This window comes from Oncorhynchus tshawytscha, linkage group LG14, assembly GCF_018296145.1.
Source record: "Oncorhynchus tshawytscha isolate Ot180627B linkage group LG14, Otsh_v2.0, whole genome shotgun sequence".
In the NCBI taxonomy this organism is placed as follows: domain Eukaryota; kingdom Metazoa; phylum Chordata; class Actinopteri; order Salmoniformes; family Salmonidae; genus Oncorhynchus; species Oncorhynchus tshawytscha.
The window spans coordinates 16,818,157-16,839,500 of NC_056442.1; the positions used below are offsets into that span (position 1 = coordinate 16,818,157).

Genomic DNA, 21,344 nt, shown 5'->3' on the forward strand with positions numbered 1-21,344 from the left:
CTAAAATAGTCTTTACTGTGAAATATCTGCCTAATGCATAACGGGAACCACAGTCAAACTGTTACACAGCCATGAAGAGGAATTCAACATAACCATTTGTATTGCTTTCAGCCAACTTTGAGTCTGCACTTGCTTTAGAACTGCAATGTTTCTTACTGAATCCCCTCAAGTGGATGTTATTTCTCAGTGTGCAATTAATTTGGTTGAGGCCACATGACATGGGATAAATGTGCATCTCACAAATAATACAGACAGCTGCTATGACAAGTTAATGTTGATTATTAGAAAAATAATTTATTAATGAGACATTTGTGGCCAACAGACGATGCCAATTATAGTCTCCAATGTTCCAGATTGGCTACCACAGAACTAGAATCATTATATTTCCTATGTCTACAAACAAATCACAAGCTAGAACACATCAAGCATGTGGCAATGTAACAAGGTCTAAAATGGGGCATAGGTGCCAGGGTTGTTAATGCTCTTTAAACAGAAATGTGACAGATGATGGCCTAATTTTCTCAGGATTCCATTTTCATTTACATTACGGAAGTGGTATTACCTCCTTTGCCCCTCAAAGTCTAGTTAACCCGTCTGGACTATCCTTTGTCTGCTCATACGTGACGGTGAGACGACTGCCATCTGGCGCTATTCTGCATATTATTTTCCTCATTTAGAGTAGACTAAGCCCTTTCTCCCATTTTTCATTTATCCTGGTCAACTCTGCACGTATTTATTCATATGCTGGTGAGTAGACACGACTTTTCTATTTATCCTTCTTTTTTTTACAGACTTTCTAAATGACATTCTACTCCCTGTATAAAATAGCTATGTCTAAAAGGTACCAGTACAGCAGATGACGTCAGTGTCCCAGCTAGAACGATGCTCGTGAAAAAAAGACTTTGCTAACGGGCTGACTGAACGGTGCCAATTCTTGTCATCAGTCTAGAAGTTAGGGCCACTACAAAAAAATGTGCTTCTCTCCATAGGACTCGATTGAAGTCCGGTGGCATTATCGGACAATGCTACGAAGATCGATTCTATTCAACGGAACCGTTGATGAAAACGTGGATTCGGGAGCTGAGACTGCCGAGTAAGTTCCTTAAGCTAGTTAGCTAGCTAGCATTTGTTTGCGGTATCCAAGTACTGGCAAGATGTGAATCATTACCATTTCCCTTTGTGCAGTATAAGTTCCCCAGCTAAATCTACTTCAGTGTTTTCTATCAACGTTACAGGCGGTGTGATTAGCTAACTTTAGTCATTTAAAACGAGTCACATACAACTTAGTGGGTGGGAATCACTAGCTAGCTACAATAGCTAAAGATAGCTTGCCGAACGTTTTTGCATGCAACATCAGCCCAAACAGGCAATTGTAAATGGTCAACCTCTTTCTGGTCTAAATTAGCTAGGTAGCTACAGTTACACTTATAATCTTATTGTGTCAACTTACAAGTAAGACACCTTAATGTGGTTTACTAACCTTAACTAGCTAGCATTTTTGTTTTACTGTTGGCTTGATTGTTGCTGTTTAGTTACCAGCTGGGCTTCTAACTCACCACATAGCCGTTGTCATAGTAACGAAAGATGCATGTTTCCACGGCGAGATGACACTGATGGGCTAGGAACGTACAGAGAAGGAGCTGCCAGATAATAGTCTGGAAGTAAAGTCGCACTGGGAGCCACATTTGAAATTGAATACATTGAGCAAGGTGGAAAAGGTCGCATTAATACACTTATGTAAATGTATTTTCGGGAGGGTTGTGGTCACCATTCATGTAATACATTAAATATATACATCTGTCTGTGCCCAATAATGTTTGTACCGTGTTTTATGCTACTGCGATGTTTGCCACCATGTTGTTGTCATGTGTCTCACTATGTCGTGTTGTCTCTTGTTATGTCTGTTTTGTCCTATATTTTTATTTAATGTATTCTTAATCCCAGCCCCTGTCCCCGCAGGAGGTCTTTTGGAAGGCCATCATTGTAAATTACAATTTGTTCTTAACTGACTTGCCTAGTTAAACACAGGTAAAATCATGGCTAAGGGCGGTATCCAAGCACTCCGCATTGCATCGAGCGTAAGAACAGCACTTAGCCATGGTATATTGGCCATTTACCACAAACCCACGAGGTGCCGTATTGCTATTATAAACTGGTTACCAATGTAAAAATACATATTTTGTCATACCCCTGATATACCACGGCTGTCAGACAATCAGCATTCAGGGGTCGAACCACCCAGTTTATAATGTGAATTCACACCACACCACCTCGTTATTGCTTAAATATATAACAGGGGTTGGCAATTTTTATTTATTTATTTTACCTTTATTTAACCAGGTAGGCAAGTTGAGAACAAGTTCTCATTTACAATTGCGACCTGGCCAAGATAAAGCAAAGCAGTTCGACAGATACAATGACACAGAGTTACACATGGAGTAAAACAAACACAGTCAATAATACAGTATAAACAAGTCTATATACAATGTGAGCAAATGAGGTGAGAAGGGAGGTAAAGGCAAAAAAGGCCATGGTGGCAAAGTAAATACAATATAGCAAGTAAAACACTGGAATGGTAGTTTTGCAATGGAAGAATGTGCAAAGTAGAAATAAAAATAATGGGGTGCAAAGGAGCAAAATAAATAAATTAAAATTAAATACAGTTGGGAAAGAGGTAGTTGTTTGGGCTAAATTATAGGTGGGCTATGTACAGGTGCAGTAATCTGTGAGCTGCTCTGACAGTTGGTGCTTAAAGCTAGTGAGGGAGATAAGTGTTTCCAGTTTCAGAGATTTTTGTAGTTCGTTCCAGTCATTGGCAGCAGAGAACTGGAAGGAGAGGCGGCCAAAGAAAGAATTGGTTTTGGGGGTGACTAGAGAGATATACCTGCTGGAGCGTGTGCTACAGGTGGGAGATGCTATGGTGACCAGCGAGCTGAGATAAGGGGGACTTTACCTAGCAGGGTCTTGTAGATGACATGGAGCCAGTGGGTTTGGCGACGAGTATGAAGCGAGGGCCAGCCAACGAGAGCGTACAGGTCGCAATGGTGGGTAGTATATGGGGCTTTGGTGACAAAACGGATTGCACTGTGATAGACTGCATCCAATTTGTTGAGTAGGGTGTATTGGAGGCTATTTTGTAAATGACATCGCCAAAGTCGAGGATTGGTAGGATGGTCCGTTTTACAAGGGTATGTTTGGCAGCATGAGTGAAGGATGCTTTGTTGCGAAATAGGAAGCCAATTCTAGATTTAACTTTGGATTGGAGATGTTTGATATGGGTCTGGAAGGAGAGTTTACAGTCTAACCAGACACCTAAGTATTTGTAGTTGTCCACGTATTCTAAGTCAGAGCCGTCCAGAGTAGTGATGTTGGACAGGCGGGTAGGTGCAGGTAGCGATCGGTTGAAGAGCATGCATTTAGTTTTACTTGTATTTAAGAGCAATTGGAGGCCACGGAAGGAGAGTTGTATGGCATTGAAGCTTGCCTGGAGGGTTGTTAATACAGTGTCCAAAGAAGGGCTGGAAGTATACAGAATGGTGTCGTCTGCGTAGAGGTGGATCAGAGACTCACCAGCAGCAAGAGCGACCTCATTGATGTATACAGAGAAGAGAGTCGGTCCAAGAATTGAACCCTGTGGCACCCCCATAGAGACTGCCAGAGGTCCGGACAGCAGACCCTCCGATTTGACACACTGAACTCTATCAGAGAAGTAGTTGGTGAACCAGGCGAGGCAATCATTTGAGAAACACAGACTGTCGAGTCTGCCGATGAGCATGTGGTGATTGACAGAGTCGAAAGCCTTGGCCAGATCAATGAATACGGCTGCACAGTAATGTTTCTTATCGATGGCGGTTAAGATATCGTTTAGGACCTTGAGCGTGGCTGAGGTGCACCCATGACCAGCTCTGAAACCAGATTGCATAGCAGAGAAGGTATGGTGAGATTCGAAATGGTCGGTAATCTGTTTGTTGACTTGGCTTTCGAAGACCTTAGAAAGGCACGGTAGGATAGATATAGGTCTGTAGCAGTTTGGGTCAAGAGTGTCCCCCCCTTTGAAGAGGGGGATGACCGCAGCTGCTTTCCAATCTTTGGGAATCTCAGAATCCCTCAAAGAGAGGTTGAACAGGCTAGTAATAGGGGTGGCAACAATTTCGGCAGATAATTTTAGAAAGAAAGGGTCCAGATTGTCGAGCCAGGCTGATTTGTAGGGGTCCAGATTTTGCAGCTCTTTCAGAACATCAGCTGAATGGATTTGGGAGAAGGAGAAATGGGGAAGGCTTGGGCGAGTTGCTGTTGGGGGTGCAGTGCTGTTGACCGGGGTAGGAGTAGCCAGGTGGAAAGCATGGCCAGCCGTAGAAAAATGCTTATTGAAATTCTCAATTATGGTGGATTTATCAGTGGTGACAGTGTTTCCTATCTTCAGTGCAGTGGGCAGCTGGGAGGAGGTGTTCTTATTCTCCATGGACTTTACAGTGTCCCAGAACTTTTTGAGTTAGTGTTGCAGGAAGCAAATTTCTGCTTGAAAAAGCTAGCCTTGGCTTTTCTAACTGCCTGTGTATAATGGTTTCTAGCTTCCCTGAACAGCTGCATATCACGGGGCTGTTCGATGCTAATGCAGAACGCCATAGGATGTTTTTGTGTTGGTTAAGGGCAGTCAGGTCTGGGGAGAACCAAGGGCTATATCTGTTCCTGGTTCTAAATTTCTTGAATGGGGCATGTTTATTTAAGATGGTTAGGAAGGCATTTAAAAAAAATATCCAGGCATCCTCTACTGACGGGATGAGATCAATATCCTTCCAGGATACCCCGGCCAGGTCGATTAGAAAGGCCTGCTTGCAGAAGTGTTTCAGGGAGCGTTTTACAGTGATGAGTGGAGGTCGTTTGACCGCTGACCCATTACAGATGCAGTTCACATATGGTGTCCAGAGCACAGCTGGGGTCAGAGGGTGGTCTATAGCAGGCGGCAACGGTGAGAGACTTGTTTTTAGAGAGGTGGATTTTTAAAAGTAGAAGTTCAAATTGTTTGGGTACAGACCTGGATAGTAAGGACAGAACTCTGCAGGCTATCTTTGCAGTAGATTGCAACACCGCCCCCTTTGGCAATTCTATCTTGTCTGAAAATGTTGTAGTTTGGAATTAAAATTTCTGAATTTTTGGTGGTCTTCCTAAGCCAGGATTCAGACACCGCTAGAACATCTGGGTTGGCAGAGTGTGCTAAAGCAGTGAATAGAACAAACTTAGGGAGGAGGCTTCTAATGTTAACATGCATGAGACCAAGGCTATTACGGTTACAGAAGTCGTCAAAAGAGAGCGCCTGGGGAATAGGAGTGGAGCTAGGCACTGCAGGGCTTGGATTCACCTCTACATCGCCAGAGGAACATAGGAGTAGAATAAGGGTACGGCTAAAAGCTATGAGAATTGGTCGTCTAGAACATCTGGAACATAGAGTAAAAGGAGGTTTCTGGGTGCGGTAAAATAGCATCAAGGTATAATGTACAGACAAAGGTATGGTAGTATGTGAATACAGTGGAGGTAAACCTAGGTATTGAGTGATGAAGAGAGAGATATTGTCTCTAGAAACATCATTGAAACCAGGAGATGTCATTGCATGTGTGGGTGGTGGAACTAATAGGTTGGATAAGGTATAGTGAGCAGGACTAGAGGCTCTACAGTGAAATAAGCCAATAAACACTAACCAGAACAGCAATGGACAAGACATATTGACATTAAGGAGAGGCATGCTTAGTCGAGTGATCAAAAGGGTCCAGTGAGTGGAGAGGTTGGTTGGGGGTCACGGCGATTTAGACAGCTAGCCAGGCCATCGGTAGCAAGCTAGCATAGGATGGAGGTCTGTTGTTAGCCACCTCTTGCGTTCCGTCAGTAGATTAGTGGGGTTCTGTGTGGTAGAGGGGATTAATCCAAATCACACAACAACAACAAAAATAAAAACAATAGATATAGTTATAGAGGCCCAAGAAGAAAACATAATAATAATAATAATAATACAAATAAATAAATTGTCAGATTGTCTTTTCAGATAGCAGCCGGTAAGACAGCTAACGGTTAGCAGGCCGCAGATGGGCGTTCAGGTAACGTCGCGACGGAGGAGCCAGCCGGATCTCCTTCGGGTAGATAACGTCGGCAGTCCAGTTGTGAAGGCCGCGTAGGCAGTAAAACGGGTAGGGATAGGTGACTGCAGCCCAGGAGTGATTGACGGAGCTGGCTAGCTCCGGAATAATTGATGTTTGCTCCGGAATCGACGAAGGCCGATAGTCACACGGATAGCAGCTAGCTAGCTGTGAGATCCGGGTATGAATGTCCAGAGAGCAGTCGAAATCCAGGGACATGGAGAGAAAAATTGGTCCGGTATGTTCCGTTCCGAGCCGCGCTGCGCTCGGATGAGTTGATGGAAAATAAAAATAAAATGTATGTGAAAAAAGTTGTAAATATATATATATACAGGCAACTAGGTTTGACCTCCAGCCATTTTGTTCCTGAGCTTGTCGGTGGCCAGAATATAATTAGCCTATTAGCAAATAGGTTACTAGCTGCCCAATTCATTACACTACACATTTAACTTGGTTATTGGTCAAATCAATTCAATTACTAATAATTTCTTTCTGATTAGTGGTAAAATCACCTATGTCTATTAATAGGACATATGTTAACCGTTAATCGGTTAGCTGTTGAAAATACATTTGACCGGTCGGTTATGCTTATGCTTATCGGTCTATAGGACATTGGCATACTTTTGTGGAATTAAATTGGTGCTATTACAATTTTCTGTGGCCTTTTGAAGCATTCTAGTACAGTTAAATAGTTGTAACACACATACTGACCAAAACGTTATTTTGTTGGCATTTACTTTTTCCCCCATTACCAGTAAAACATAATCAAAACATTTCTCTCACTTACTTGCTGTGCTGTTTCGTTGTTCAGTCTCAACCAGGATTTCATCATGCATGTCAAGCAGTGAAGTTTCAGCTCTGTCCGTGGCCTCTCTTCCTCGGTGCGCAATGTCACTGTGTCTGTTTCCATCTTGTCCAGCTGTGTCTAACGTTTCACGTAAACCCTATTTCTTGTCTGCATCGAAGTAGCGGTCCTTGTATCGAGCATGGTGGCGACATAGTAAAGAGGCTCGGAGAGAATACCACCAAATCGCTTGTTCACACCCTCTTGAGTACTTTTGCAAGTTTTAACCACATGGTATGTGTCGGCAATTTTGCTGAGCAGGCGTTTCAATGCCATGACAGACGGTATCACTTTTGCTGCAGACTTATTTCTCGAGTCAGTTGTTCAAATGGAGCTAGGAGTGTGTTCATGTTTCAAACATGTTCTCAAATGCCATTGAAATGGCAGCAGCGGTATGAGAACCAGCCACCATCTTCAACATGCAATACAGCATTCCTCAGTACGAAATCCTTGTCAACCCACTGTGCTGCCAGACTCCGCATGATCATGGAGCTGACATCACTGGTCCAAATGTCAGTCGTGAAGCTAATGGCAGTGACACCCATAGCAAGTAGCTCATAGATGTGCGTTTCAACAATACTGTGTAACTTCGGTAGGGCAACATCTGAAAAATTGCGCCTACTTAGTAGTGTGTACCGGTGCTCGACCAGTCGGCGAAAGCCAACATCATCCACGACAAAGATCGGTTGATAGTCAATGAATTCCATTTCACCTTTTGAGTTGTCTCGCTGAAATGTTCTTATTCTTTGAAATGACTGCTCGACTTAACTTGTTTAGTTCTTGGAAGTGTGCTCTTGGTATTTTTCTGCTTATGTTCCATATAGCGCTGTATTTTTCGTGCCGTCATTACGTTATCTACCTATGTTATATAGGTATGCACGACAGCTTTGACATCGGTTTTGCACATCAGCATTAAACTAGACATCGGGCCGAAGTTGGCATTTTTAGCTAATATCATCCGATTCCAATATGCTTACCGATATATCGTGCATCCTAGTCATCATGCATATTATTTATCACAGCAAACCGAGCCTAGTTTGGGAAGCGGAATAGCCTACCACCTGTCAGACAGCCCGAGAGTAGCTCCTCAAAAAGTCTGTAGGCTACTGGTGTGAAACCTACTTTTGTAAGACCAGTCATTGCGCAACAAATAACACGTGATTGCATTTAGAATTGTTAACTTGTGGCCACGATTTAAAAGGGGCTATTTTTATTTCTCAATCTCAACTCGTAATTAAAGTACTATCAGCATTTCACCCACCACATTGCAGTGTGAGTTTGAGGCAGTATAATTGTTTGAAACCTGAATATTTTACTTTACTTCAAATAACAAGACATGCCATGCCGTACCTTGCTTCAAAGTAGCCTTGCAAAAATCCATCCGTAGAAACAGAGGCAATTATTTTATAAAGCCTTCCTCATTAACCAGCATTTCTCTCCTGTTGTATTTGTAGTGTTTTTGGTTTGATTACCTATAGAATAACTGGACAGAAGAGAAGAGGTTCGTTGGGAAACTGTACTAATCCAAACCATGGTAGTACAACACAGGGGCATGTTCGAGGCAGCACGTTTTCTCAACGTATCAAAATTAAGAGGTCACAGTATTAACCAATCAAGTAAGTGATAATCCTATCTAGGCAGATTACCATGTTAATAGACCAATATATTACACTCGTTTACACCGTAACATCTCACATATACATTTTAAGCATTACCACAATTGTAAATGTTTTTCAGTCTTTGAATTCAATAATCTTTGAACTGAACAGTCTTGTTTTTGTTACTTACAGGTCAAGTGTTTTCGGAACATTACAGATCCTTTCAGGATACCTACGTTCCTCATTTCTTTTGTGGGACTCCTTGAGCTTGCTGGAGTTGGTACGTTTCCAGTGTTGGCTAGGCAACTTGACTTGGTTGCTGTCTAACAATTCTCAGGTTGCTGTCCAGGAACGTTGGTGAGCGGTCAGAACTTTAGCTGTCTATTAGATATCAGTCAGAACTGGAGCTGTCTGTGAGATATCGGGGGATGTCCTCTAGGGTTGACAGCACTCTGTCCTCCGTTAAGTAGTCCTGTTTGTCTAAGGCACTGCATTGCAGTGCTAGCTGTGCCGCTAGAGATCCTGGTTCGAGTCCAGGCTCTGTCGCAGCCGGCCACGACCGGGAGACCTATGGGGCGGTGCACAATTGGACCAGCGTCGTCCAGGTTAGGGGAGGGTTTGGCCGGCAGGGATGTTCTTGTCCCATTCCGCTCTAGTGACTCCTGTGGCGGGCCAGGCGCAATGTACGCTGACCCTGTCGCCAGGTGTACATTGTTTCCTCCAACACATTGGTGCGGCTGGCTTCCGGGTTAAGCGGGCATTGTGTTTCGGAGGACGCACGGCTCTCAACCGTCGCCTCTCCTGAGTCCGTACGGAAGGAAGTTGCAGCGATGGGACAAGGCTGTAACTACCCATTTGGATACCACGATATAGGGGTAAAAATAAAAAAATAAAATGCTGTTCGTTGACTACAGCTCAGCGTTCAACACCATAGTGCCCTCAAAACACATCACCAAGCTAAGGACCCTGGGACTACTAGACATCCCTCTGCATTTGGATCCTTCCTGACGGGCTTTCCCCAGGTGGTAAGGGTAGTCAACAAGACATCTTCCACGCTGATCCTCAACACGGGCCATGACTGCATGGCCAAGCATGACTCCAACACCATCAAGTTTGCCGACGACACAACGGTGGTAGGCCTGATCACCTACAACGATGAGACCGCTTATAGGGAGGTGGTCAGGGACCTGGCAGTGTTGTGCCAGTACAACAACCTCTCCCTCAACGTGATTAAGACAAAGGAGATTATCATGGACTACAGGAAAAGCAGGGCCGAGCAAGCCCCCATTCTCATTGATGGGGCTGAAGTGGAGCAGTTTGAGAGCTTCAAGTTCCTTGGTGTCCACATCACCAACAAACTAACATGGTCCAAACACAACAAGACAGTCGTGAAGAGGGCCTATTCCCCTCAGGAATGGCCAAGCTTCCTGCCATCCATGACCTCTATACCAGGCGGGGGTCAGAAGAAGGCCCTAAAAAGACTCCAGCCACCCTAGTCATAGACTGTTCTCTCTGCTACTGCACGGCAAGGAGTACCGGAGTGCCAACTCTAGTTACAAAAGGCTTCAACCTCTTAAGGATCGTATCCTTTTTTTCAATTTTCGCCTAAAATGACATACCCAAATCTAACTGCCTGTATCTCAGGACCTCAAGCAAGGATATGCACATTCTTGATACTTCAAAGTGTTGTTTCCTTTCAAATGGTGTGTGAAATTAATGTAGGAGAATATAACATATTAGATCTGGTAAAAGATGATTCAAACAAAAGAAATGCGTCGCCCAGAAAGGCCATAATGTATTATTGCCGTTTAGCTGCTATTTTGATTTTGGCCACACAGTGCGTGCAAAGTTTCAGATTGATCCAGCGAAGCATGGCAATACTGGACAATATTTTATATAAATTTTACCCAAATGTGCCGAATTGGTCAATTTTTTTATATATATATATATATATATATATCTTTTCAAATACATAACTATAGAGAACATACAAAAATGATATTATACACAATTTAAGTTTACACACTCCCAGGAATGTCAAACATGATGGATCATTAGTGTATAAGCTACCTTTTCACACATCTAGATGGCCAGGCGTAGGTGTGGAGCCAGAGACCGCAGGGGTTCAATCTGTAGAACCCAGCTCCTACATTTTTAATATAAAAATGGATTTGATCAAACAAAACTATGCTACATTTTATCTCCTGGACCCTCAGGATGTAAGTACACTACCGTTCAAAAGTTTGGGGTCACTCAGAAATGTCCTTGTTTTTGAAAGAAAAAATTGTTAATGTCGTAAATGACTATTGTAGCTGGAAACGGCAGATTTTTTTAATGGAATTATCAGCAACCACCACTCCTGTGTTCCAATGGAACGTTGTGTTAGCTAATCCAAGTTTATAATTTTAAAAGGCTAATTGATTTTATTTTACCTTTATTTTACTAGGCAAGTCAGTTAAGAACAAATTCTTATTTTCAATGACGGCCTAGGAACAGTGGGTTAACTGCCTGTTCAGGGGCAGAACGACAGATTTGTACCTTGTCAGCTCGGGGGTTTGAACTTGCAACCTTCCGGTTACTAGTCCAACGCTCTAACCACTAGGCTACCCTGCCGCCATTAGAAAATCTTTTTGCAATGATGTTAGCACAGCTGAAAGCTGTTGTGCTGATTTTAAAAGAAGTAATAAAACTTGCCTTCTTTGGACTAGATGAGTATCTGGAGCATCAGCATTTGTCGGTTTGATTGCAGGCTCAAAATGGCTAGACTGGCCAATAAAAATACATTTTAAGATGGGCAAAAGAACACACTGGACAGAGGAACTTTGCCTAGAAGGCCAGCATCCCGGAATCGCCTCTTCACTGTTGACTTTGAGACTGTCATGCTAATCACCTTAGCGCATGTTAGCTCAACCGTCCCGATATAGGGACACCCATAACAGCTTCCACCCCTAAGCCCATAAGACTGCTAAACAGCTAATCAAATGGCTTCCCGGACTATTTGCATTGCCCCCCTGCTACTCGTGGTTTATTATCTATGCATAGTCACTTTACCCTTACCTACATGTACATATTACCTCGACTAGCCTGTACCAACGCACATTGACTCGAATCCGGACCCCCTGTATATACAGTTGAAGTTGGAAGTTTACATACACCTAAGCTAAATACATTTAAACTCAGTTTTTCACAATTCCTGGCATTTAATCCTAATAAAAAATCCCTGTCTTAGGTGAATTAGGATCACCACTTTATTTTACGAATGTGAAATGCCAGAATAATATTAGTGATATATTTCAGCTTTTATTTCTTTCATCACATTCCCAGTGGGTCAGAAGTTTGTATACACTCAATTAGTATTTAGTAGCATTGCCTTTTTAAATTGTTTAACTTGGGTCAAGTGTTTCGGGTAGCCTTCCACGAGCTTCCCACAATAAGTTGGGTGAATTTTGGCCCATTCATCCTGACAGAGCTGGTGTAACTGAGTCAGGTTTGTAGGCCTCCTTGCTCGCACACACTTTTTCAGTTCTTCCCACAAATGTTGTATAGGATTGAGGTCAGGGCTTAGTGATGGCCACTCCAATACCCTGACTTTGTTGTCCTTAAGCCATTTTGCCACAATTTTGGAAGTATGCTTGGGGTCATTGTCCATTTGGAAGACTCATTTAGGACCAAGCTTTAACTTCCTGACTGATATCTTGAGATGATGCTTAAATTATGTGGATATATTGTCCGTCCTCATGATGCCATCTATTTTGTGAAGTGCACCAGTCCCTCCTGCAGCAAAGCACCCCCACAACATGATGCTGCCACCCCCGTGCTTCCAGTCCCTCCTGCAGCAAAGCACCCCCACAACATGATGCTGCCACCCCCGTGCTTCACGGTTGGGATGGTGTTCTTCGGCTTGCAAGCCTCCCCCTTTTTCCTCCAAACATAATGATGGTCATTATGGCCAAACAGTTCTATTTTTGTTTCATTGGACCAGAAGACATTTCTCCAAAAAGTATGATCTTTGTCCCCATGTGTAGTTGCAAACTGGCTTTTTTTTATGGCTGTTTTGGAGCAGTGTCTTCTTCCTTGCTGAGTTGCCTTTCAGGTTATGTCGATATAGGACTTGTTTTACTGTGGCTATATATACTTTTGTACCTGTTTCCTCCAGCATCTTCACAAGCTGCTTTGCTGTTGTTCTGAGATTGGTGTGAAAAGTGCAAATCAAAGTATATTAATCTCTAGGAGACAGAACGCATCTCCTTCCTGAGTGGTATGATGGCTCTGTGGGCCCATGGGGTTTATACTTGCGTACTATTGTTTGTACAGATGAACGTGGTACCTTCAGGAGTTTGGAAATTGTTCCCAAGCATGAACCAGACTTTTCGAGGTCTACAATTTTTGTTCTGAGGTCTTGGCTGATTTCTTTTGATTTTCCGATGATGTCAAGCAAAGAGGCACTGAGTTTGATGGTAGGCCTTGAAATACATCCACAGGTACACCTCCAATTGACTCAAATGATGTCAATTAGCCTATCAGAAGCTTCTAAAGCCATGACATAATTTTCTGGATTTTTCCAAGCTGTTTAAAGGCACAGTCAACTTAGTTTATGTAAACTTCTGACCTACTGGAATTATGATACAGTGAAATAATCTCTGTAAACAATTGTTGGAAAAATGACTTGTCATGCACAAAGTAGATGTCCTAACCGACTTGACAAAAAAATTCATTTGATTTTGATGATGTTCGTATAATGGAAAAGGGAAAACTTCCGATTTATGTTTGTCGTACAAGAGGAAATCTTAGCATTTCTCACACATCACATAGGCCTAAACAAAACAGAAAACACTGTGCGCCATTTAATTGTCTAATTTCTATGACCTGATGGGAGATCAAAGCAGTGGTGGTCTGGGCTTGTAATCGTGGCGAACTTTGCGCTGTATAGTGCATTTTTCCAGTACGTGAAAGGGATCCAAACAGTTTAGATTCCATGAAAAAAAAAAAAAGGCCTATAGGCTACTCCAGTGTTATGTAATAGCCTATACATTTTTTTTTTACCCCCTTTTCTCCCCAATTTCGTGGTATCCAATTGTTAGTAGTTACTATCTTGTCTCATCGCTATAACTCCCGTACGGGCTCGGGAGAGACTAAGGTGCGTCCTCCGAAACACAACACAACCCAACCAAGCCACACTGCTTCTTAACACAGCGCGCATCCAACCCGGAAGCCAGCCGCACCAATGTGTCGGAGGAAACACCGTGCACCTGGCGACGAGACAAGGAGACAGGGATATCCTTGTCTCATCGCGAACTAGCGACTCCTGTGGCGGGCTGGGCGCAGTGCGCGCTAACCAGGTCGCCAGGTGCACGGTGTTTCCTACATGCCTAACTTGGACGACGCTAGGCCAATTGTGCGTCGCCCCACGGACCTCCGGGTCGCGGCCGGCTGCGACAGAGCCTGGGTGCAAACCCAGAGTCTCTGGTGGCACTGCAATGCATACACGTTATTTTAATGCAAACGTTCTGAACATACACTGCGAAACTTGAAAGAACGGATTGTTCTCACTTCGTATTGTTCTCAACAAAAAAAATCTGCTATATTAATTGTAATTACAAGTTGCACATCAAATTATTTAGGGTTATATGATTGTCTGCTCTGCCATTCCTCTCCATCACACTAGGGCTGCCAAGAATATAGGTTTGCTATAAGATGTAAATGGGGAAGATAATGGACCAATGAAAAAAATATATATAAAATGGCTCCTGACTACCAAGAGATGTATGTAGTGAGATGAGCCCTTCTGAAAATACATTTAAAATCCTGTTTTAATGTAACAACAAAATCCAGTGCGGCTTTACTTCCTTGCTATTATGACTCTTCTCTGCATGCTCCTAGCTGCCATGGTGCCTACATTTGATTTCAAGCATGAGGGGTAGCTGGCTCCTAGATCATTTACTTCTGAACAGATTATGGTACAAAGATGTATTTTTAGCGCGTGCTAAAACAATGGCTTATTGATTTGTTTTTCCATTGTGTGTTTTTGGAATTGTCTTTATAATTGTCTGCCACTCACTTATTTTCTAGATCTGATTGCAGTAAGATGACATCAAGCAGTAAGTATTAGCCATTTATATTTCATTTGCACATGTACTTTGTTGGTGTCTCTTCTGATACAGACAATATTCTGTACAAACTGACTGTCTTATTCTGTAATGTCAGTGGAAGGGTTTTCCCTCAGTTTCACTGTGATCCTCATGTCTTGGTTCATACCTCCCTAACCTTGTTCCTCTGTGGCTGTGTTGTCAGGTGAGCTACTGGCCAGTCGGGTCCAGGAGCCCCTGATGATGAGCATGCACCTGCTGGCCAACCCTGGGGACTCTCTCCTGCTGCAGCACACCCTGGACCGCATCCTCCGCTGGGTGTGCCCCAGCCTGCGCCTCTTCCATGTCTCTGAACGGGCCTGCCCCCTCCGCGACTATACCCGCTCCCGCTTGTGCCCCGTGGCCGGGTACCCCTCCCTGGCTGTGACTGTCTTCCTCCATGAGGCCTATGGCGAGGAGCGCATCCTTCGGGTGCTGGACTTCCTGCAGCGCCCACCCTGGCAGTACCACCACACGGAGAGCTGCGGTGGGAGGACCGGGGGCGTCCACATTACCTCCTCCACCTCCCCGGCCAATGCCCTGCTCCGGCCCTACCTCCTGCCCAGCCGAGACTTCTACAGCCTGGGCACGGGGATGCCTGTGTGGGGGGTGCGCCCGGTGCACTGCGGCGGGGAGATGCTGCGGGTGACGCTCTACAGCAGCTACGATAACTTTGACGACGCGGTGCGGCTTTATGAGACAGTGCTGCAGAGGCAGGTGGAGGAGCAGAAGACTGGGTTCTGTTGGTTTACGCTCTACACGGAACCGGGGCTGTGTCTGCAGCTGGCTCTCAAACAGCTCTCCCCAGGGGTCAGGGTGGAGGCCTGCAACTCAGCTGTGCTGCAGTTCAGGGTAGAGGAGATGGGTCAGCTCGTGCCCCTGCTGCCCAATCCGTGCACGCCCATCAGCGCCACACGCTGGCAGACCGAAGACCTGGACGGGAACAAGATACTTTTCCAGGTATTTTAATTGACATGACACTATTTCCTATATTGCACTACAATACTTTTATTGAGACTCCTGTGCGGATCTGTGGTCAGAGATGGTGCCAGTAATATAAATAAGCTACCGTGTATTTTATGATATGCCTTTTGTCTTACCTTCGCCACACTGCGTCGTCTTGCTGCATTTCTTTCCCTACGTTTAAATGATGAGACTTGTGAAGCCCAGTTGCTTCTCGAGATGGAAATATGTTTGGGTTTAGAGTTGAGGTAAATGTTTAGCTGCTATGTGAAACCTCTGTGGTTTCTGCCCCTGAGGAGCGATTGGAAGCAATTCTCTATGGCTGTGAAAACACCAGAGGCGGCTGGTGGGAGGAGCTATGAGGACGGGCTGGAATGGTATCAAACAAATGGAAACGATGTGTTTGACTCAGTTTCGTTGATAAAATTCCAGCCTTTACAATGAGCCCCTCCTATATTTCTTCCCACCAGCCTCCTCTTGAAAACTTGTAACGCTGGATGAAGTTACTCTATGATTATCTTTTAGTTACAGTGAGACTACTGTTCTGCATTCAGGCTGATTGTCTTGTAAAACCATCAGGATAAAGAGCAAAATAATGTAAATGCAGTCTGTGTGTGCAGCACAGGGATGCAGCGAGCTCCAAAAGTATTGGGACAGTGACACATTTGTTGTTGTTTTGGTTCTGTACTCCAGCACTTTGGATTTGAAATGATACAATGACCAGGATATTTTCATCCATATTCGGATGAACCGTTAAGAAATTACAGAACTTTTTGAACATGGTTCCCCCATTTTAGGAGACTTATGTGTATTAAATTAGTCATAAGTGTAGTATTTGGTCCCATATTCAGAGTGCGCAATGATTACATCAAGCTTGTGACTACAAATTTGTTGGATGCATTTGCTCTTGGTTTTGGTTGGGTTTCAGATTATTTTGTGGCCAATAGAAAACTTTACAAAAGAAAGTAACAAAACAAAGTTGCAAGAGGAACATAAACTGGGGATAAACCAAATAAAAGGTTGCGCTCAAACAACCCAGGTCTCTATATCACCTGTCCTCGCCCTGGCCTAGGGAGGGGACAAGGCTTAAATACCCTACCCTCAATATGAACCGTACCATTATTAACCAATCATCAATTAGCAGGTTTAAATACAGGCATGAAATCACAAACTGATTCAGGCAATAATCAATATTAATAATCAAAACAAACAGCAAATGCATCCAAGTTTGGAGTCACAAGCTTGATGTAATCATTGCGTGCTATGAATATGGGACCAAATACAACATTTTTGACTACTTTAATACATAAAAGTGAATTTGTCCCAATACATTTGGTTCCCTAAAATGGGGGGATGATGTACAAAAAGTGCTATACTTTCAAAAAGGTTCACCCGATATGGCTGAAAATACCCTCAAATTAAAGCTGACAATCTGCACTTTAACCTCATAGGTATTGTATCATTTCAAATCCAAAGTTCTGCAGTACAGAGCCTAAACAACAAAACGTGTCACAGTCTCAATACTTTTGGAGCTCACTGTATATCACTGCACTGTATATCACTGCAAATACAATATTTTTGGTTATGGAAAATTTATTTCACAGCGGTATAGATGGTACAATGATTCTCTACACTGTACTTGCTTGTTTCGTCACAGAAACTGAAATTAGGCAAACTATTCGAATTTTAGCAACCAGGAAATGGCAGGGCGATTTCTGCATAGTGCAATCTTTAATTTGAACTTAGGTTTGTTTTTCCTGTCTCTGTGGGCTCCATAATTGTTGAACCGTCCATTCCGTTCACCTCAAGTCTTCCAGAGAAAGTTAAGACTGTCAATCTCTGTCCCCCAGGTGAAAGCCCCAGAGCAGCCTCAGCGACCCCTGACCTGTGCCTTCCCTCTGACCTGCCCCAGCGTCTCGCCCAGGGGGCTATTGAGGAGCGTCGTGTCCACCCCGCCAGCAGCCCACGCCCTGCAGCCCTGTGGCCAGATGACCCCAGTGACCCGTCCAGGGAACAGGCCGCGCACCGACCCAAGCCTGGATAGGCCTGTTTTACCCGGGGGTCTACGGTGTGGGGGAGGGGTGGAGAGCATGGGCTCAGACAGCTGCTATAGCACCCCTCCAGGCAGCTCCTGCTACTCATCTCAGCGTAGCAGCCCCGCCACGCTATCTGTTAACCACCCCCACGAATCCTCCCCTCTCTCATGCTCCGCCTCCCCGGCGCGGCCCTCCCTGTCCATCTCCCATCTACTGCTGGAGGAGGAGGAAGAGCCGGAGACCAACGTGGACACGGGTGTCCCTGTGACAACGACCCCGCGCTCGGACACAGACTTCACCATGGCGACCAGCTCGAGGGACACAGGCGTCTCGGTGACGCCGCGTTCCGAGAGACCAGCCGCTGTGGGAGCCTCTTCCCTGGAGAGTCTGGCAAGGGAGCTGAGTGCCTGTCTACCGGAAGCTCACACACCTCCACCCCACCACAGGACTTGGGTTGTGAGCAGCTCTACCAAAGCTGCCAGTCCCGGATGCATGGCAGGGTCACAAGCCTGGGATAGCGGTGTTATCAGCTGGGCATCGCTGGGTGAGAGCTACTCCAGAGGGCCTGTGGGGCCACAGACTCCTGCTAAGCCAGCAGCAAAGGCTCTGTCACTCACACACAATATAGACCCAATAGATGAGTTCTTCATCTGACTCCTTTCTGCAGTGTAAGAAGGCAGGCAGTTGTAGGACATTTTGTCACTATCTAACATAATATAACTTGATGTTGCCTCCAGAGAGATACTGGGAAGCTCATTGAAACCATGGAGACACAAAGGACCTAACTTCCTGGTGCTCAGACCGTCATGCCAGTCTAGGTTTGCGTCCAAAATGTCACCCTATCCCCTATGTAGGGCTGGTGGGCTCTAGTCAAAAGTAGTGCGCAGTAGGGAATAGGGTGCCCTTTTGGACGCAAACTAGCTAGGCTAGGACGTTGTAAAGCCTATAGTAAATGAAACGATGTTACGCCCAGGGATTTCAGATGCACAATTATTGTATAACTAACTAGGCTACTATGCATTTTATTACCAGTGGAAGTAGAAATGGATACAAATATGTGCCGTGAGTGGGTAGATACATGTGGTTGTCTGTGCACTGTGAAAGCTGATCTGTGTGGCATCGGAATGGTAGCGTATCTGAGTGAACTAAATCCTTACCCCAAGAATGCACTGTCTATTAGGTCTGACTCCTGGGTCAGAGGTTAGTAATTGTACAGTATCATTATCCTATTTTTCTAGAATTAACACATTGTATTTCAACAATACTAAACCATTGGTTGTATTGAGTAGACCTTGCCAAACCACTGTGTTGAAAGGACACATTTTGATAAGACATTAAATGCTGATAATTCATTTATTTTCTGGGAAACCTTTTTGTAAAGCTGCTTGTTTCAAGGACTGTGTTTAGAAAGACTAGAGAGCTAAGAGATAATGCTTATCTGTGATGATACTCTATACATTATTAACAAAGTGTTGGCTGACATTACCATGAGGCCTTGCAAGGCTGTCTATAACTGTTTACCAAACTGATCGTCTAGAGGCCGATTTCTTAGACCAATTAGCCTAAACTTGGACTAAAAAGTGCTTTCAATGGAGAATCTCCATTGAGAGTGCCTTTTAGTCCAGGACTATGTGTAATCTGTGTCCCGGAAACCATCCCTTAATAATTTAATTAATTTAAAGACGTGAGTTGTGAAACAGGATGGTTGTTGTTTAACCATGTTCCTAAAACCAATTATGAACCAGCATTATGCATCACTAAATTATTATTGACTATTCCCACTAATTTGGGAATATACTGTCATTTGTTTCAGATTGTTTTTAAGACGTGATGAGGAATGTAACTCCAATACCTTTTGTACTGATTCATTGGGTATCATCTATTGAGGCCTGTTTATACCTGGTGCTAACATCTGTACAGATCTTGTCCACATTCTGATTGTGACCACATTTTTTGACTGGTGTAGACTATTAAAATAACCGATTGTGATCAGATCTTCCTGACCACCTTCGGAGGGAGTCTGGGACAAATTGATTGGTTGGATAAAAGCACAGTGGGCAGAGTTTGGTAATGAGGATGTTAGTGCTGGTCCGGGTGGATGGTGTTTGCAGTGGGTGAAAAGTGATTGCATCTGTTTTGAAACCGGGCTGTCCCGCCAGGTGCCCCATTCAAAGCCGATGTTGAAGTTGGCTCAGAACAAAGTGATGTAGGCCTATGTCAAGCACGTGAAGTAATGACTTAGGGCTGGCTGGAGTCAATCTGTATCGCAGAAGTATTACGGAATATCCAGGTTATAGCTCAATTTAAAGGCGATATTCCTGCGTTCACGGAGACTGCATTCACGGTAAATGCTGCATATTTTCGGCTCAATCAGAACTTGCCTTTACATTTTAACGCTGATCTTCCGCGATACAGATTTAATCCACCCCTTAGGAGTTTTTACGTGTGAAAGTGTTGTTCGCTCTTGATAAATCCCAATGCAACTTTATAATCTACTGATATAGGAAATAACTAACTCACTGACCTTTAAAAAATCTAATAAAAAGTGTTCGGATGCTCTCCCCCTTACTGGCACAGAAGGTCACAGGTTCTAATCTTGCCGATGCCCTTTCTCAAAAAAGGTATATTTATATTTATTGGACAGTTAAACTAAGAATATTCTTTGTTTAGTATCAGCAACGCTGCTGGATAAGTATACATTTGGATTAGGTCAGTTTCAGTAGACAAAATGTCTTATACAGTACTCTACATTTTATAAGTCTGTAATAAAATAATTTAACCACTGGAAGGTGGCAGTGTTCCAAAGAAGTTATCACATGCGATTTTATAGAAATAACTTTTACTTTGTCTCAAAAAAGTGAATTACACATTGTTGGTTTTGTTGAATATCTTAAATGTACAAGTGCAATACCAAAGCATAAACATTCTTAAGAAATCTTTAAGAAGACAAAGCTTAAATGTACAGTGCATTTGGAAAGTGTTCAGACCTCTTGACTTTTCCACATTTTGTTACGTTATTCTTCTACAATGGATTCAATTGTTTTGAAGGTACCTAAAGGACTGATGAAACCAAGATTGAGCTCTGGCCTGAATGCCAAGCATCACGTCTGGAGAAAACCTGGCACCATCCCTACGGTGAAGCATGGGGATGTTTTTCAGCGGCAGTGACTGGGAGACTAGTCAGAATCAAGGGTAAGATGAACGGAGCAGGTTACAGAGAGATCCTTGATGAAGAAAATCTGCTCCAGAGTGCTCAGGACCTCAAACATTGGGTTCACCTTCCAACAGAACAATGACCTTGAGTGTCCCAGCCATAGCCAGAACTTGAACCTGATTTAACATCTCTGGAGAGACCTGAAAATAGCTGTGCAGCGACGCTGTCCATCCAACCTGACTGAGCTTTAGAGGATCTGCAGAGAAGAATGGGAGGAACTCCCCAAATACAGGTGTTCCAAGCTTGTAGCCTCATAACCAAGATTTGAGGCTGCCAAAGGTGCTTCAGCAAAGTAATGAGTAATACTTATGTAAATGGTCTGAATACTTATGTAAATGTTATAGTTCAGGTTTTATAAATTTGCAAGCATTTCTTTACCTGTTTTTGCTTTGTCATTATGGGGTATTGTGTGTAGATTGATGAGGGGGGAAAAACT

At 43.8% G+C, this 21,344-nt stretch overlaps 1 protein-coding gene across 2 annotated transcripts; it reads left to right on the forward strand.

The window, feature by feature from the left end:
• Nucleotides 1-444: 444 nt before the first annotated feature.
• On the forward strand, nucleotides 445-19,046 carry LOC112266703 (protein FAM124B). 2 transcript variants are annotated; one of them, XM_024444407.2, is made up of 6 exons: nucleotides 956-1,093; nucleotides 8,427-8,588; nucleotides 8,763-8,850; nucleotides 14,640-14,668; nucleotides 14,862-15,655; nucleotides 17,509-19,046. In XM_024444407.2, exons 4-6 carry the CDS (start codon nucleotides 14,656-14,658, stop codon nucleotides 18,346-18,348), a joined length of 1,647 nt encoding a protein of 548 aa, XP_024300175.1. In that variant the 5' UTR covers nucleotides 956-1,093; nucleotides 8,427-8,588; nucleotides 8,763-8,850; nucleotides 14,640-14,655; the 3' UTR covers nucleotides 18,349-19,046. The 2 variants fall into 2 exon arrangements, with proteins under 2 accessions (XP_024300174.1, XP_024300175.1); XM_024444406.2 differs by lacking the exons at nucleotides 8,427-8,588; nucleotides 8,763-8,850 and adding an exon at nucleotides 445-747 and having other exon boundaries at nucleotides 990-1,093.
• Nucleotides 19,047-21,344: the final 2,298 nt, after the last annotated feature.

Bases quoted from the DNA above. Each gene is read 5' to 3' on its own strand.
- LOC112266703 (XM_024444406.2), top strand. The intron at 14,669-14,861 runs GTAAGTATTAGC...CTGTGTTGTCAG, and splicing joins CAGTAAGATGACATCAAGCA to GTGAGCTACTGGCCAGTCGG. The intron at 15,656-17,508 runs GTATTTTAATTG...TCTGTCCCCCAG, and splicing joins GGAACAAGATACTTTTCCAG to GTGAAAGCCCCAGAGCAGCC.